We start from the raw sequence: 16499 nt of genomic DNA, 5'->3' as shown, positions 1-16499 counted from the left end.
TCCCTTATTGACCAAGCTTGTCCGGTCAAGATGGCTGGATATTGGCCAATTTTTTTTTTCTTTTGCGTGTTTATGGACCTCGAGTCCGTCCCGGTCCATAAACAAGCAAAAAAAGATCTTGGCCAATATCCAACCATCTTGACCTAATGTTTGGTCAGCAGCCGATATATATAGAAGGAAAACAGAACAGGCGTATCGCCCGTAAAAAGAGTAGGAAAATAGCACTGGACTGGTCGCCCACCCTGGCGCACCGAGCCGACCATAGAGCGAAGCCTGTGCATGTGACGAGGTGCTATCAAGCGCTGCGAATAGAGAAAGAAACCTTAGACTATCACAAAAATCAAAACTTTTCAGGTAAATAGAGATTCAATATGCTAACTATCTTCGTGTCACTGTTTAAAGGTCTTTAAAAAAACAAAAGCTGCGGACTACCAAAGATATTAGCGTTGCTCCTCCTTGTCGTATCGCTAATAAACAGGATGTTTCCTTTGCGAGTTCAATGGTTGAAGTGCCCAGTGATGTGACAATCTCACAATTTGCCAGAAATGTTCGCGAATTTACAGAAGGGAAGCATCAAACAAGGAAATGGATTCCCAACGGTCCAATTTTTAAAATTTTGAAGACGTTTTTCAATTTCAAAATTCCCGCTTGAGACACAAACACCAGTTTCGTTTACAGGAAGTACAAGCGACTGTTGTGCTTCCGGTTCCGGTTCTTCGAGTGCCTTTCAATAGTTTTCAATTCGGAAATAGTCTGTTATTTGTTATTTTTTGTACAAACGAAATACAATTTTTAACTTACCAATTTACAAATCAAAATTCTTCCAGAAAAAAGGGCAAGATAAAATCTGGAAAACATGACCGGAAGTGCGGACATGTGTCAAAGTGAGGCTAAGCCGGAGTTTTATTTATATTTGACGTCTGAAACCTTGAATTCTGTACACTATCGCCTGTGACCCAAACAAGCTGTGATGGCGACGGGTTGTTTCTAAGCTCCTACTTCATTTTCAAGCGTGATCATGCCTCGCTCGTTCCTTGTCAAGAGAAGAAAAAGCAGCGATGCGATCACTGTGTTCGAATCTGGTAAGTTGGCGCTAAGCTTGATTATATTTCTTGAAACCCGCACGTGTTGCCGAACGAACGATCTTGCGCCAGTGTTCGCGGGTCCTCAGTCGGTGGATAGGGACAGTTTAGATGTCAACACGCTAAAACGGTATGTCTTCTTCGTCACTCCGCCAGGTTATGCGATGTGAAATCGTGAACGATTTGCGTTTCTGGTGAGATTGTACTTCGAGAGAAGGGATTGCTTTAATTAATTCAAGTTTTTCGAATTGCTTACGGTGTCATTTATTTCCCTGTGCTGCAAAATTACAGCAGTAACGCGCGGAAACCTGGGGTACTCTTGCAATTTCGTTTATTCCTACTCTTGAAAATGGGATTTTTGAATGGCTTTCTTGGCATTAAAACAGTTTTTAGGTCTTTAAGAAATCTCCAGTTTGGTCGTTTTCTTATTAGCACTTTTGCAAGTAACAGTAATTTTAATATACACACACCTGGGAGACGTTGGGCAGATGTTTCGAAAACTCGCTGGTCCGGATGGCGATTTTCGGTTTGAAATCTCACAGCTACCATAACGAAATCGACATTGAGAGAAATTCAGTTTTCTTTATGGGGTAATAGAATTTCCAGCGCCTTCTAGCGCCGAAGATAGTTGATCCCTAGCAACTTCAGCGCAGAAAGCAATGGAGATGTTGTTTTATGAATTTAGCCATAAATTAAAACGGTTCTGTAAACAGATGAAAACTTAATTTCACAGCTGTTCTTGGGAGATTGAATTGTGCCTCGAAAAGAGAAACAAAAAGATGTCCAGAAGTTACAGGAAGAGAGAATTTCGGAAATTGCTGAATGAATGAGCAGTTAAATTTGTTAATGAAAATACAGGGATTTTCAAGACAAGTGAAATAAACAGTGAGTAGCGCGGGAAATATTAAATTGTCGCAGGGGGTGCCGGCCGAGCGCTCGAGGCACTTCATCTCTACAATGACATATGTCCTCTGTCGCCGACAATCGAAAAAGGTACGAATTTTAATAAAAGGGCTGAAATCCGAGTGCATTAGCTTTGAAATGAAAGACGAAAGCTTTACAGCCATCTGGCACGGATTATTTACTTCGGGCGATTTTGAAAAAAAAGAAGATAATCACAAAATGAAAATAAATACGAAGAAAGGGACGGACATTTTCAAGTGTGTATTTTTTTTCCTGAGATTTGTTATGAATGATAAATTAAAATTTTGACAAAGCGCGATAGAAATCAACGATTTAAACCTTGGACTATAGCTTTAAGATATGTTAATGTACCTAAGGTGGACATTAAGGGCCTTGCTAATGATGTTGGTAATTCGAATAAAAGCAAATTTTCCTATCGAAATGAAGAGGGCTGTATAAAATCTAATACGCCTCAAATACACCGGAGTGACAATCTTTTATTTGCTATGGTGATTCTAGGTTTTCAATGAAAGACACTCATTTAAAAACATAGACTCGTCGGCCTAAAAATTTTCGTCAACAATTTAAATTACAGAAATTGGAAAAAAACTGGAATAGCCACAATTTTTGTTAATTTTCCGTGCGAAAAAAGGCACAATTCGGACTCCATGACAAAAGCTATTTTTTATTCCAAGGGAAATTCAAATGAAAAATAAATAATTTTTTGTTAGTAGCTGAAAATGTATTCTTGTCGAAACAGATGTTCATTGCTTAGCTCATATTGAACAATAAAACATTTTTATTCAATCGCTGAAAAAGCGCGGTTTTGTTTTACACTCGCTTTCAATCCACGAATGAATCAGAGAAAAATTCTGCTTGAAGCGAGAGACGAGTAAAAAACAGCCAAGGGAGGGATGTTTGTCGTAGAGAACCTTTTAAATATCGCGTCTTTTTCATATCGAAAGGTGAAAAGTCAAAGAAAATTGCAATTCACATCTGGGAAGGAACACCGCAACAACTGCGCTACCAGGAAACCATTCTTCACTTTGTTTTCCTTTCTCTAATTCGTAGATTGTTTGCAAGGACAAAGCCTTTTTCATGTAGTCAGTAAAAAAAGACGATTTAACAGATGGAAAATCGATCCTTTGACTTGGTCTCGATGTCGCCTCAGTTAAAGGTGAACACTGTTTTAGTCAAAGCGGCCTCTAGCCAGCTATGCTAAGAATTCCAAGTTTTTGATAAGAAATCGGAAAGGAAAACAGCTGGACTTGATCTGCGTTAAAAATGGCCTTCTGGCATTGAAATGGGTTCTTTGAGTAACTAAATGGGTTGATGGCTGTTGTTCAGCAGGTCGATTAGCAAAACAATTGAGTTGTAGAAATCAAACTACTACATTCTACAAGGTAAAAGAACACAATAGAACGCTCATCGTTCCAGATGGTTTGTGTTCTTTCCTCTGCTCGCGTTATTTTAACATCTGGCATTTCCTGTTGCTGTTTTTCAACATGGCAAAGCTCGCATACAGTTTCTTGCACAAGCAAGAGTTTTAGCGCACATACGATTTTCGTGAACGACTTTCACGGGAGCTAAAAAGATGCCAAAACCATTCATTTGTATTCCTCTGCGCGCAACCATAAGAAACAGAAGGAATGATTTTTTTTGATAAGATGTCTCGCTGTAGGATTAAGTTATTAACAACCTATGTTTTGACTTTTCTCGCCAATAATAAATGCAGGAACATGAAAAGTGTAGAAAATTAGTCTCTGAATAGCCGGCCATATCACGAGCTTATCAGGGGTCTATCAGAACAGTATGCGCTTTGCAAAAATGCGAGGTAGGCGTTCGACCGATGACGCTCGATTTTTTTTCAGAACTTTATCATTTTGCTGCCTGTTTACGCAGCACGATTTGCATACTTTAAAATAACAACGATTTCCGACCGCCTACAAAGGAGCCATTTTTTTCCTCACCACACAAGGCAGCCTGCTCTGTTTTGTCCTATAGACGAGTCTAATAGTCGGTTTTATTGCTTTGTCCTTTGCGGCTTTGAAATTGAAAATAGAAATAAATAAAGATCCGTCACGGCTTTTTCAAAAGACCAGGATTATGTCACGTTTGGCTGATTAAAAGGCTCTACTGGAAAGGAATACCACCTGTTCTTTCGAATGAAAAAGAGCAATTGATTATTTGAAAACGCCCTCGGGCCTTGTCCGTAGTTGCACTTGTGCTTAATTGTCACGCAACGCCCGCTGCGTCACGCTCATTACGACAAACGGGTGCCGTGTGGAAGGAAGGTGCTACTTCGGTCGCTGCTAATTCAAAACCATTGTAAGCCTTGAAAAAATATCGGAATCCCATAAGGGCTATGGCTACAATTCCTAGATGGAGAGGTCTAGGCACTGTGAAATTAAGGTGTGTGCTGCCAAGCATCCAATGTGCCTCCACAGGCATGTAATACGTGCAAAACGCAATGCAACTGTTTTTGTACAGTTTTTGTACCTGAAAAATACCCAATGCTGTCGACATGTATAAATTAATTAAGAGACAGTGCAGTCTGTGGAGCGTGATTTGGTTCAAACATGCCTAAATTAGCAAAGTTAAAGGCATGGGCCAATATTGTTGCCTGCATATAGAAAAGTTCTTTCAAAAAGAAATGATTTCAAAAATCCTAGTATATCAGTAGGTTCCACCCCAAGGTCTAAACCCTTACATTTTTGTTCACCATTTTTGACGGAAAAGATCATTGTCCCTGGGCCATACCGGTCCACAGTGCCTGAGCTTGTGTCAGGACACAATGCAATGTTGCAAGATGGGTGCAACTTTTTTATTTATTGAGATATATACTTGCGTCTTTGTTTCAGATCTGCCAAAGACCATCCAAGATCCTTTAAGCTACGCAGCAGTGGAACAACAAAAACTTGTGCCTCCCAGTCCCTGCATTGAATTTCATCCACAAATTTTACATTTTAACGGACTACAGAAAAACCACACTTGGAAGCCTCCAAACACCCCATGTTTTGCCTGTAGAACAAGGACATTTCCACATGCTTCAGACAGTTGTATCAAATTCACAGCCAGAAATAATCATCATTGTCTGAACACTTGTGAGTGCTATCACAGAAAACTTGATGAGTATGCAGGTTGTTTCTGTTGTCACTCATCTAGTAATAAACTTCTTTCTGATGTTAGCCAGCTACACATGCCTGCATGGTACAGTGGGTTAAATAACAACAATCACTACCATGGGATCTACTTGCCAAAGCACGGCCCATTTGGTTCAAAATCTTTGTCTACACCCTTGGAAAGAATAGATATTCATGCAAGAGAAGTAGCAAACAGAGCAAGTCACAATTTAACTTCACATCATACTGGCAAGGGTAGCACTAGGTTTGCCACAGGATTAGAATGTAACCCTAAAGTTATAAGTGATGAAGATGAACTCCCCACAAAGAAAATGAAGATGACACCTATTGGGAATGAACAAAGGATGAAAAAGGAAGAAAGTATGGAGTCCCAGCTTCAAAAGAACGAGACTCAGTCAAGCGTTGCTCTTGAACAAGGGAAAGTTTCAAAGGCTGAGGATAAACCAGCTCAAGAAACAATCAAACAAGAGTTTCCTGAGCCATGGAGTGATCAGACTATATGCAATGGTAGTGAACTCTCTACGGGTGAACTGGACAGTGAAAAAAACGATACAAAAACCAATAATGAAAAAGGCGAACTACACACTCCTGAAAAAAGTTACAAAAAAGCACCACAAGAGATCCACAAAAATGTGCCTCATCAGGGAACCAGGAAGTCACAGCAAGCAAAATCAAAGAAGGGACACAAAGATAACAACACAAAACCTTACAATACAAGGATGGTGACATCTCGGCCACGGACTTACAGCTCTGACTTTGTCATACCTGATGAGGAGGAAGAGTGGAGGCAGGATAAAGAAGGTTATCAAATGAAGGGTCGACAAAGAACAAAACTGAACAGGCTGTTGGCAAATGAACATGAACGCAGAAGAGTGGCACAGTTGAATAGCGCTTATCAAGACCTTCGACAGTTAATTCCAGGATACCAATGTGACACCAAGCTGCCAAAGATAAAGATACTGAAATATGCAATCAATTATATAGCCCACCTAGATGATATACTAGGAACTGACTTTTATAAGGTAAATTAAAGGGAAAATATTTAGCTTTATTTTGTTATTTTTATTGTAACTCAAATAATTATGCATTAGATTAGTTATCTTTATTTTAACATCAATCTAGATAAGCGCACTGTTTTTGATTAATTCTTCATCTATTAATAAATTAAAATATTAATAAATTGTAGCAAGTGTGAAAAACATTTAAGATGTTAGTTTTCCTTTTTGTTACAAATATCGTGTTTAAGGCAGGTTCTTGTTGAACTATCAATTCAAACGTGATTAAGTAAAAAGCAAATTTTATATGCTGCATTTTATTGAGTAATATGCTAGTCAGGCAAAAAGTAAATGATTGTATCTGCAAAGCATTATTCTTGCTCTTATTCTGGCTTTTGCTGTTGCTCTCACTCTTACTCTTTACTCTCACACATGTACCATTTTCACGTTATCCAGAATTTGGAGTTCACGATCAATACACTTTCAAGATCAGTATTAAAATAGTCTGATAAAAATGTTTCAAAGCACATTTAGGTTAATTTAAATTATCACAAACTATTAAAGACCACTAATTTTAATCACAACATTGGAGCACCTTCATTAAATTAAAGGGCAATCTGTTTAATGTAAATAATTTATACATGGAAGACTTTCTGAACTCTCTTCATTCCTGATCTTAGAGCAGAGCTGACGTGCTTTGTCAACTATTGTTGTATGCTCACCCAAGACTGTGCCTCAATTAGTTGAGACTAGAAGCTTTGTAGAGTAATTCTGTTTGATATTATACCCTGTGGCTGATCCTACGAGAACTATTCTGAAGATGACAGAAGATTCTGTTGAAACATGTTTTTAAAAAAAACGGTGTGCTGTTTCTAAAAGTTTTAACATGTCTGCTACTATCCAGACCTTTTGCCATATATTTCAGTGAATGTACATTATTGTATGGTTCCTAATCCTTCTTTCATAAATATTATAATGACAATTTGCCTATTTTTTTTTTTTTTAAATGCACCAAGTACAAGTCCAAAAGCAATGAAAGTAAGTTACAACCCTCTAACTGCAGTGCACTTGCACACATAAATTTGACTTTTTGTTTATTAACATAATGGAGAATAACCTAGGTCATAAGTCATAAGCCAGGTCATTACGTTGGAAATTTAAGGTTTAAGAAAAATGTTGAAACAACCACAGTAAATTATTTGATACTTTGATCCCAAGTGGCCTTATTCCATGTGAAGATAGATAAACGCATAGCTATCTGATAGAAAGTAAATCCTGACTGCATGATCGTTTAGACATTCCAACTTATTACAGTGTATGTATGATTGTTACAAACTTAAGTCATCATCTGAGAGCAATTTTATACAGATTTTTGTTACAAAAACTGGTTAATATAATTAAAAGAACCCTAAACACTGTGCTACAAAATAATAAGTTATTATTAATAATAATATGAACTAATCTGTTCTTTGGTGGCAGGAGGCAAAAAAACTTCAATAACTGTGCAGCTGCAAGGACAAACATCTGCAGCATGGTTACTATCAGGGCTAGAAGATTTGCACTGTTGAAAGCACAGTTATTGCAGTTAAGATGTCTCTGACTTTGACCATTATACATTCAGTTTGGTAAATGTAAGGGCTAAAAGATTTTACAAACTAAGTTGTAAGCTCAGCAGAAATACCCCATCTCTGAGTTGCCTTGTGCATCTGTGTCAATACAAGTCTAACTGAAAACCATTCATATAAAAACATATTTTGCTTACAGGTACATTTTCATACAAATCAATATCTCTTTCAATACGAAAGGTTTTGCACAAGGATTTGTTTTGAAACAGAGGCACAACTCGGAAATGGTCTACAGACTGATTCAGGCTAAAAGACGTCCATCTTTGCTTTGGTTAGCATGATTATTGCAGGCTATTATTGATTCATGTTAACAGATATTTTCCCAGTATTTCTATCCCTATACCAAGCTGAGTACTAAATTTGTGAAACATAGATACAGTACTGAATTGTACTTTGCAACTGATGGATTATACCACTACTTGAAAGGAATTGACTTTTTTAACTTACTGTAATGTCTAAACCAATCAATTAATTACATTTCAAAATCATTGGAAGAATGGTCTTGTAAGTCGAAAAAGATAGCATGTTAAAATACTTCTACCACATGTTTCAGCAGTGCAATTTCATTGCTATGCAACTACTGACTTGTTGAAAATCAACATAATAAACCAATAAACAAAAGTTCAATTGAATTTGGTGTCTTTGTGAAATTTTCTTCGCTGTCAACCCCTTCAAATGACTAGCATGCAGAAGGGAAATATGTAATATTTTGCACGTAAACACATCTTTGGGTTATGGTTTGTATAGTGTGATTGTCCGGGTGTGGGTAGTTCTGAAAAAAATTGTTATTGGTGACCGACGTTTTGACAACCTGAGCGGAATTCATGTTCAGAGTCAAGTGGATAGTGTTTGTCAGTAGATGTTGTTTAAAGTCTGGCCCGTTGAGAGTGATTGGTCAGTTTAGCCATGAAGATAAATTGGCTGTAAGACTCGTGTAAAGTTTGTCAACAGTCATTGGTCAGTTCTAGTAAGTCTTTGTGTTATAATTATTATAGCCCATTGGTATATTGACAAACAAATATTGGACAAACATGGTATATTGCATCTAATTATTGAGTACAATGTTGATTCCAGTGCAATGAACTTTGAATTCGTTATTGACCATGGTTAACAATCTGATCCATTTATACTGTATCCAATAATTTTCAGCACAAACTACATCCTTGAGAAGTCCTGTCTTCATGCTCAATTGTGCAAAACCCATTAACATTTAAAGGTATCATGACAAATCTTAAAACATACTTGATTTAAAAATGATATTCAAGTCCCTTGAGTCTTTCATCATAGCGTCACGAATCTTGGTTTGGATCATTTGTACTTGAAGTTGTGCCATTTTTCTTTAGGAGTTGCCCATCATGGGGTATGAGATTTGGAATACCATTTTGTATTGAATATGCCACACCAATTTCATCTGAAATCAACTCATTTCTTATACTGTCATACCTAGGAGGAAATAATTGGAGACAAAAAGCAATAACAAAATGCACATGTATACTCCATCCATAAAGGTAGGACTAAAGAACATTTAAAAGACAGTCATTGTGGTGGATCCTTGAACAAAGATTCTGTAAGAACAGTGACTTGTTGCTCAAATGGGGATAGATGAATATAGTAGGATGTCTAGGCCAGGGATTTACAACCTTCCCTCTAGATTCTAGATTGTTATTTCCTGTTGAGCTTGATTTTCAGCCATTTTTGGGAGTCTAAGTGTCACCTCCTCCAATGAACAAGAACATAAGCTCAAAGAACAACTTGAAATCAAGCCTAGTATCTGTGACAAAAAAGTTATCTATAAGCCTTCAAATGATGGATTTTAAAGACAAGAGTGGCTGGTGGCATTAAAGCCCTCTTGGCGATCTCCTTACAACACCTTTGTATGTGTCTTCCAATCCAAAGTCCCGTTGGGGGGGTAATCTGGGGACAGGAGTGCTTCTCATACCTTTAAGGTGTTAAAAAAGTGGTTTTAGAACCTCTTAGGGTGCCCTAAGCCTGAAAAGATCCACAGCAGGAGCTTTTTTTGGTAACTTGCAGGGTATTGAGCCAAAAAAAATATATGACAGGAGATAGTGCGTTGTTTTAGAATTGGTATGCCACGCCCACAAAACAGGACCTTAGTACCTCTTGGGGGTTCTTTTCAAAATTTCTGATTAGCACCCCCGTCCTCCCCCTCTAGGGTCCAAAGCATTGCAAGAGTTGGTTTAATGGCTCACCAAGACCAATGCTAATATACAACTAAGACGAGAGATGTAGTGATTACCTGCTATATCTCTAGACAATATTTTTGTCACATGCTTATGCCCCGACAATTTTGCTGCTACGAATTCACAAGTTCCTTGTCCATAGTCTATATATATTTATAATGTCCTTGTCTGGTGGAGATCCTAGGGCCTAGCACGACGGTGAAAGAAAACACTGTTCATAATTCTAATATAGGGTTATACGGAAATTTTCCTTTGTACAAGCTGACATCAGCGTGTAGCCCAAATACACTTCAGAGTTCTTACCTCAGTGGTTTTTTAGACAAGGGACAGACTAAGATCTCCAACAGTTTTTGATCAACCAGGGTATCTTTGCCAGATGTCAATTGATTACCAATACTAAAACATCTACATGATGAAGTCTGAATCAAAGAAACGTGTTTCTTTGAAATAGTTTCCAACACGAATCTCCCATGTCTCCAAAGAAAACCTCCCGCCATTTTGGATTGCTTGGTAGCCACTCCACATCGTATAAGTTTGGCTGCCCAGTCGAGGGAGTCAGTTTCAAAATGGCGGATCAACGTGTGTCATGCGGTCGAGATTTCTTTTGTGTTCCTGACCTTGCTGGAGCCTTGAAGAATGCTACGAACGGAGGGTATAGATAAAATAACTTAAATTCATCTCAAAAGGCATTAGTTTGAGAATTAACGAGGGAATAGAATAACCAGCAGTTAGTTAAACACATACATGTCTTCTTCTTTGTAGTCGCATGTAGACATGCTATTTTAAAGTGGTCGCAGGCAGATGGAGTTTTATTTGTAATTAGCCTTACTTTTCAATTTTTAGGTTTGATTTTATCTGTGCTCCTATCTGTCATCCAAGATACCGAAGAGAATTTTTAGACCCAGTTCCCAATCGAACAGGGGCTTTCACTCGATCAGATCTGGTACTACCTAGTCAAGGTAACAAAGCTACACCGGTGAAGGGTGTCTGCATAGCCACATACTTTATGTATGCAACAAAAAGCAACGAAAGTCGTAGGTGTAATTAAGTTTGGTGTTTTACTCCAAGGGGAGGGGAGAGGGATACTCTTCAAAGTTTTACACGGGGAGAACAATAAGCATACCCAGAAGACATGTTAACCTAAAAATCAAGTATTCTTTATTCAGTTCTGTAAATTACAGATTTCCCTACACTTTCCTATACTTCAACTTGCAAAATCCTTACTCTTTCAGATACCTGAAGCCTGAAAAAGGTATCCTTTTCAGGCAAGGCCTGTACCCCCTGAAATCTTACAGTCTTCATATATTTCCCGGCAGCAAGACTTTTACAATCAGATTCCAGTGCATAAACCACAACGCTACATCATGTACTATTATATTACCAGTGCATTTGTGCAGTGCAGGGTCATGATAATATTTAAAGTCCTTTTGAGATTAATATTGTAATAATCATTTGGATTACCAACAAAGGTTAATATGAAATTTCTTTCAGATTGGAACAGCCTGATTGTTGGTAAAACCTCCCCTTGGCTGAACTTAGATTCACCAAATGAGACTGTGAGAAAAAATTCTGAACAAGTAGGTCACTGTCTTGTGTTTTTGGAGCTTGCTTTATTGATTTCCTCCTTCAGTTGCCCATTTTCTTTTTAATATCAAATGTGTCTTTTGGCAAGTCCTCCAACTACCATCCTGGCCATAAGTTGTTGGGACACCTCCCCTTTTGCGTCCTAAAACCCACGATTTCATCTACGTCCTTGATGTTTTAGAAAAAAAGATGAATAGAGGCAAGTTTAATTGACTCCCCTCCCCCTAGCAATGTTGAAAGAAAATGAAGCTATTCTGAAGACTAGATCGGATGTGGTAAAAAAGGAAAAAGGGACAATAGAAAGTGGTTAGACAGTTGTGTTGGAACCGAACGTGATTGCTGGAAAATTGTTATTATTGGAATAAGGAATGAATATCTATCTTATCATCTCTTTAGTTGGAGAATACAGTTCTAGGAGGGAAACAGGTCTTGAAACATGGCTATTCTGAAGCTATTGTCAAGGTTTTTTTTCTTCAAGATTTTTATCAACTTTGACAGGGGGAGGGGGGTAGGCGGGCTTACGCAGTCTTGGTCTTAAGAGAGGCTGCCTGTGAAGTTATCTGCCGTGAACTGTCCCAACACTTGTGACCAGGATTGTAGTATTGTTACTCTTTAAAATCACTCATTATCAACCTAGAGGCACATCTCTAAATCACTTTGCTTAAGGGGACTACAGGTAATGCAGGGCAAATTTAACATTAATTGAAATATTGTGGCTCCAATTCTGTGGAAGAACTGAAAAAAAGCACAGAAAAACTAAAAAGGGGCTTGGACGCACAAAATTGGAGAAAATTAAAGTAGACTACATTGGGGTAAACTTAAAACAATGTTGACTCAACTCATTTCAATTTTATCTATCTAATTTGTACAAGTGCCATTTATAACTCTTAGAAATCATCCTTCATTGTCATATGGTTATTATTTTGTCATTAAAATACTGTTGCTCTGCCAAAAAGAAGTTCATAGTTCCTGATTAACAAAGATAAACTGACTAGTTACTTATTGGTAAACCATAGTAACTGTGACCTAGCCTTTGTAACGATCCTTCCTGATTAGAATCCCTTCTGCTCTTTTGCAGGCCTTGCATCAGGAACTTTGTTATTCTGTTCACTTGAGTCTTCCAGCTGTTCTTGTTCCATTAAAAAGCTTCAACTGTGCCAACCTCGCTCATCACATCAATGCAAGTATAACTGACACACATGTGCAACAGGTCAGATATGAAATGACAAATTCCATGCATGTTCATTGACTTGACTATGATATGTACAACTTGCTAAAAATTAAATGTGAGGTTTACTTGGAATCAGAAGTAGCAAATTTAGTAGGAATTGATTTCTTAAATAATAATGATGATGATGGTAAAAATGTTTATAGTGCCAGTTTCCTTTAAGTCCAAAGGCACTTAATGTAACTTCTTCAATTTTTTCACTTTGTTTTGTACTTACATTTTGAAATTACAATATTAGCATAAAAGAGAAAAAAGATACATGTATAACAATTAAAGGTGACAATGGTACATAGCTTGTGCATGGAGGCTAATAGAATTGCGAGGTTAATGAGTTGGCCTCCATCTTGTTTGAGGGAACATAAAAAAACATGGGACTAGAAGGAGAGATTACTATGTATAAAAAAAGCAATTAAGATTTTGAAATGATAATTATTGTGGATTATCAGATTTAAAATGATGATCATATTTCAATTAATGGTCATCATAGTTTTATTTGTCATATATTCTAAAGCCACGAGACAGTGGTTTTGGGGGTAATTGAGATAAAGAATTTGTCTTACAATGATAGTATTATTGTTTGTAAGGCATCCAATGCACATATTTGTCTGTGGTTTTCTAGGTGTGGGTCCATGTGCCTATGAAGAGTCCTGAAGATGAATGTGACAAACACTTGTTTGAAGATGAGGTACAGTTGTATAGTATGTACATTGTACAATCTCTATAAATTATGCTATATATTTTGTAAATAAATGTCATTATTAATTAAAAGTTTGGCATATTTTTTCATTGTACACTGTGTGCTTTAATTGCTTCCTTGTTATTGTTTCCAGCAGTGTTTAAAACTTATGAAGAGCACTGCTGACTTTTTCACTCAAACAAAGCACTCTAAAGACTTTTTTAAATTTGGAATTTTTGTTATTGAATAGATACGATTAATATTTAGTAACTGGCCCCTATGTTATACAATTTAGGGAGTAATCATGCGGATACATGTTATTTCAAAACGTCCCCACACTGCATTTATCTGATTTTGAGATTAATCCCATGATTACACCCTGAATTGTACTCCACTTGGACCGATTATGCATTACTATTACTGACTTTATGTAAGTTGACTAAATATAATTGTGACATTTGCAGGATGAAGTTGTAGTGAACAACATGTTGGAGAAAGATCCATGGCAATGGTATGATTTTTTTTTTGGTTACTGGAAATTTTGATGCCAAACTGATGAATTTTTGCTACCAACAGTACTGCAAATATTCCATTTATTAGCATGTTCTTCGCTTTGGTGAAGATCAACCAAAGATTTCTGAATTTTCTCTTAAAATATCTCCAAAACAATATTTCATTTGTCTGATGGCATCTTGTTGATTCTTCAAATAGGTTAATTAATACAATCATGTTCTTTCTATTTTGTAAAAATTCAAAAATGGGCCAGAGGCCATTTGAGTGTTTCTAGTAATCATTTTATGGACATTACATGTACCAAACATTATGGAAGACCTCCAAAAGATTCTTGTCATAGCAAGTATCTGAGATACGTGTTGATGCTTAAAATTAATTAATTTGACTCTGTAGGTGGAATGTATTTAGAACTGTCTGTGGAAACAGTAGAAAGGTTGGCTTAGGTAAGTGCATGATAAGTAGTCTTTTTTGGAAATGAAGCAAAATGATCAAGTGCAAACTGTTGTAATCATGATGACATGTGTTTTATTTTGAATTATTTTAGCGTTAGAGATTTCTGCTGAGCTGCCTTCTGAGGAAGAGTTGGAAAGATGGTGTGGAGAACCAGTCAAAGCAGCAATCCTACCTACAAGTTTATTTCTTACAAACAAGAAAGGTGTGTGATTCAACACAGGGAATAAAAGATAACCTTACCTTTATTGATCATGTCTTGTGTTTTATGGTGGAATTTGGTCAGCCTAGTGGAAGGCCTGGAACTGAAAATTTAGGAAGTCTGGGGCAGCTGGGAAAAATGAAAAATTCTTGAAAAATCCAATCAGTCATGAGAGTAATAAAGTGCTATTTTCTAAGAGTTCTCAGAGATTTCAGAATCCCTTGCACTAGCTGACTGTGAATTTAATATTTGAAAATAGACACGACTGTGATTCATCAGAATTTTTCACAAATGTTAAATGAGTCAACTTGTCCTCACAATAGACATATTGCTGGTATCCATTTATCAGTATATATCTACAGCTGGGTGAAGAGGTAAGCTTTGAGGGAGATAGCTTTTTGCCTAGAAACACAATGCAATGACCATGGCCAGGGCTCAAACCTGGAGTCCATCACATTCACCATTATACCATCATGCCTTTCATACAAGTTCTGAAAACTTGCATGAAGATAGAATCCATTGCCTAAGTATGTACAACTATATGTAAAGTTAGCATAGTTTAGTTTAATTGTTAAGGGATGTTGTCAAAAGTAAAGAGTCGATAATTTCTTTATTGTTAGGTTATCCAGTTTTGCCGAGGGCTCACCAGGCACTTGTTAGGAAATTGTTCAGGGTGAGATATTTATTTTGTCACAAAATTAGTAAATTTAACTTGGTCTCATTTTAGGTACAGTGAAAGCATTTTGTAATTGTCTGACTTAATAGTGTAAAAGTCAAGTTTTCACCTTTTTTGCAGCTGAATACTCAGTTGATCTTGACTGGTGTCAATAAGCATAAAGACAAGGTATGATTATTACTAATTACAACTATGGATGATTTGTTTTAATATTGAGTCTCAGACTCTTCCACAAATAATATTATCCTTAAATGAATAAATTAGAAAATGTCATTTGACGTTGACTGAATTCTGTCTGGATTCTGTAAAAACGTAATGTGTCATTGACAAGGTCATTGTCATGATTTATAAGAATATTTAATCCTTATTTTCTCCTCTGCAGGGACTGGGATTTTATTACCAGTACCTTGCTCATCTTTATCAGGTACATATTTTGTTTAATTAAAGAAAAGGCTACCTAGTACATTACTTGTAGTTTTTGTATGTGGCCATAAATCTTGTTGCTCACACTTTGCATCTCACTACTAGATGTTTTTGTTACTTCACTTTCTTCTTGCAACATAGAATAACAATTTTAAGTCTTTGAAGGAGAATAGTTCAGACAGTCGAGACGTTGAGTGACATTACATGACTAAGGAGGATTTAAATAGTTTTCTTATGATCGAACAGCAACTGTCAGAAATTGCCATTCATTCCATATTGAGCACACCTGGCACTTCCAAAGAAAACTCTTTTGATAACTTCAATATGTCCCTAAGATTCTAAAACATAACTGCAGTTATTTTTATAGTATAACTCTGTTTCAGAAATAAATTTGCTGTTGCTATTAATAGCAATCTACATCACGAGGATACAAAAATACCCTGGGCACTACTCCCCTACCTTGTGAGTTGAATGTAAGTAGGTGACCCCCCCTATTATTCCATTCCCCTCCCCCTCCCTCTTACACCGCATCTTGTAGTTACATAACATTTGAAATAAGAAGCGTTTTGTGAATTCTCCAGACCCAGCCAGAGTTGGACAATGTGAGTCAGTTTGCCAAAGGATATGAAGATTACCTACAGTGTCCCCTTCAGGTACATCTTGGTTTCTGGCCTGGTGAATAACCTGTAAATTTATTGATGTGCATAAATTAGCCATTCACAAGCATTTGGGTAAATCAATGAAGTTGTCCTTGTTTTAACTTGTCTTATTTTATTTTTAAGAAGCAGTCATATTGAA

At 36.9% G+C, this 16499-nt stretch overlaps 3 protein-coding genes across 3 annotated transcripts in view; 2 read left to right on the top strand and 1 right to left on the bottom strand.

The window, feature by feature from the left end:
- The first annotated feature begins 714 nt into the window (after nucleotides 1-714).
- LOC145466714 (uncharacterized) lies at nucleotides 715-7063 on the top strand. Its single transcript, XM_081450422.1, has 2 exons — nucleotides 715-1082; nucleotides 4847-7063. Exons 1-2 carry the CDS (start codon nucleotides 1019-1021, stop codon nucleotides 6157-6159), a joined length of 1377 nt encoding a protein of 458 aa, XP_081306548.1. The 5' UTR covers nucleotides 715-1018; the 3' UTR covers nucleotides 6160-7063.
- A 67-nt stretch (nucleotides 7064-7130) lies between these two features.
- LOC145466718 (methyltransferase activator Trm112 homolog) lies at nucleotides 7131-10446 on the bottom strand. Its single transcript, XM_081450425.1, has 2 exons — nucleotides 10253-10446; nucleotides 7131-9191 (listed from the first exon to the last, which is right to left on the bottom strand). Exons 1-2 carry the CDS (start codon nucleotides 10444-10446, stop codon nucleotides 9038-9040), a joined length of 348 nt encoding a protein of 115 aa, XP_081306551.1. The 3' UTR covers nucleotides 7131-9037.
- Nucleotides 10447-10515: 69 nt separating this feature from the next.
- The window catches only part of LOC145466715 (protein arginine N-methyltransferase 5-like), a 14200-nt gene continuing 8216 nt past the window's right edge, over nucleotides 10516-16499 (top strand). The window contains exons 1-12 of the mRNA XM_081450423.1: nucleotides 10516-10601; nucleotides 10793-10908; nucleotides 11441-11526; nucleotides 12612-12743; nucleotides 13381-13446; nucleotides 13902-13948; nucleotides 14344-14393; nucleotides 14495-14605; nucleotides 15223-15275; nucleotides 15399-15446; nucleotides 15661-15702; nucleotides 16283-16354. Coding sequence (XP_081306549.1) covers nucleotides 10516-10601; nucleotides 10793-10908; nucleotides 11441-11526; nucleotides 12612-12743; nucleotides 13381-13446; nucleotides 13902-13948; nucleotides 14344-14393; nucleotides 14495-14605; nucleotides 15223-15275; nucleotides 15399-15446; nucleotides 15661-15702; nucleotides 16283-16354 — 909 coding nt within the window. The remainder of the gene's footprint in view (nucleotides 10602-10792; nucleotides 10909-11440; nucleotides 11527-12611; nucleotides 12744-13380; nucleotides 13447-13901; nucleotides 13949-14343; nucleotides 14394-14494; nucleotides 14606-15222; nucleotides 15276-15398; nucleotides 15447-15660; nucleotides 15703-16282; nucleotides 16355-16499) is intronic.

Source organism: Orbicella franksi, chromosome 13, assembly GCF_964199315.1.
Source record: "Orbicella franksi chromosome 13, jaOrbFran1.1, whole genome shotgun sequence".
In the NCBI taxonomy this organism is placed as follows: domain Eukaryota; kingdom Metazoa; phylum Cnidaria; class Anthozoa; order Scleractinia; family Merulinidae; genus Orbicella; species Orbicella franksi.
Note: the sequence above shows the minus strand (reverse complement) of the source record. Positions and strands in the feature narration are given on the sequence as shown.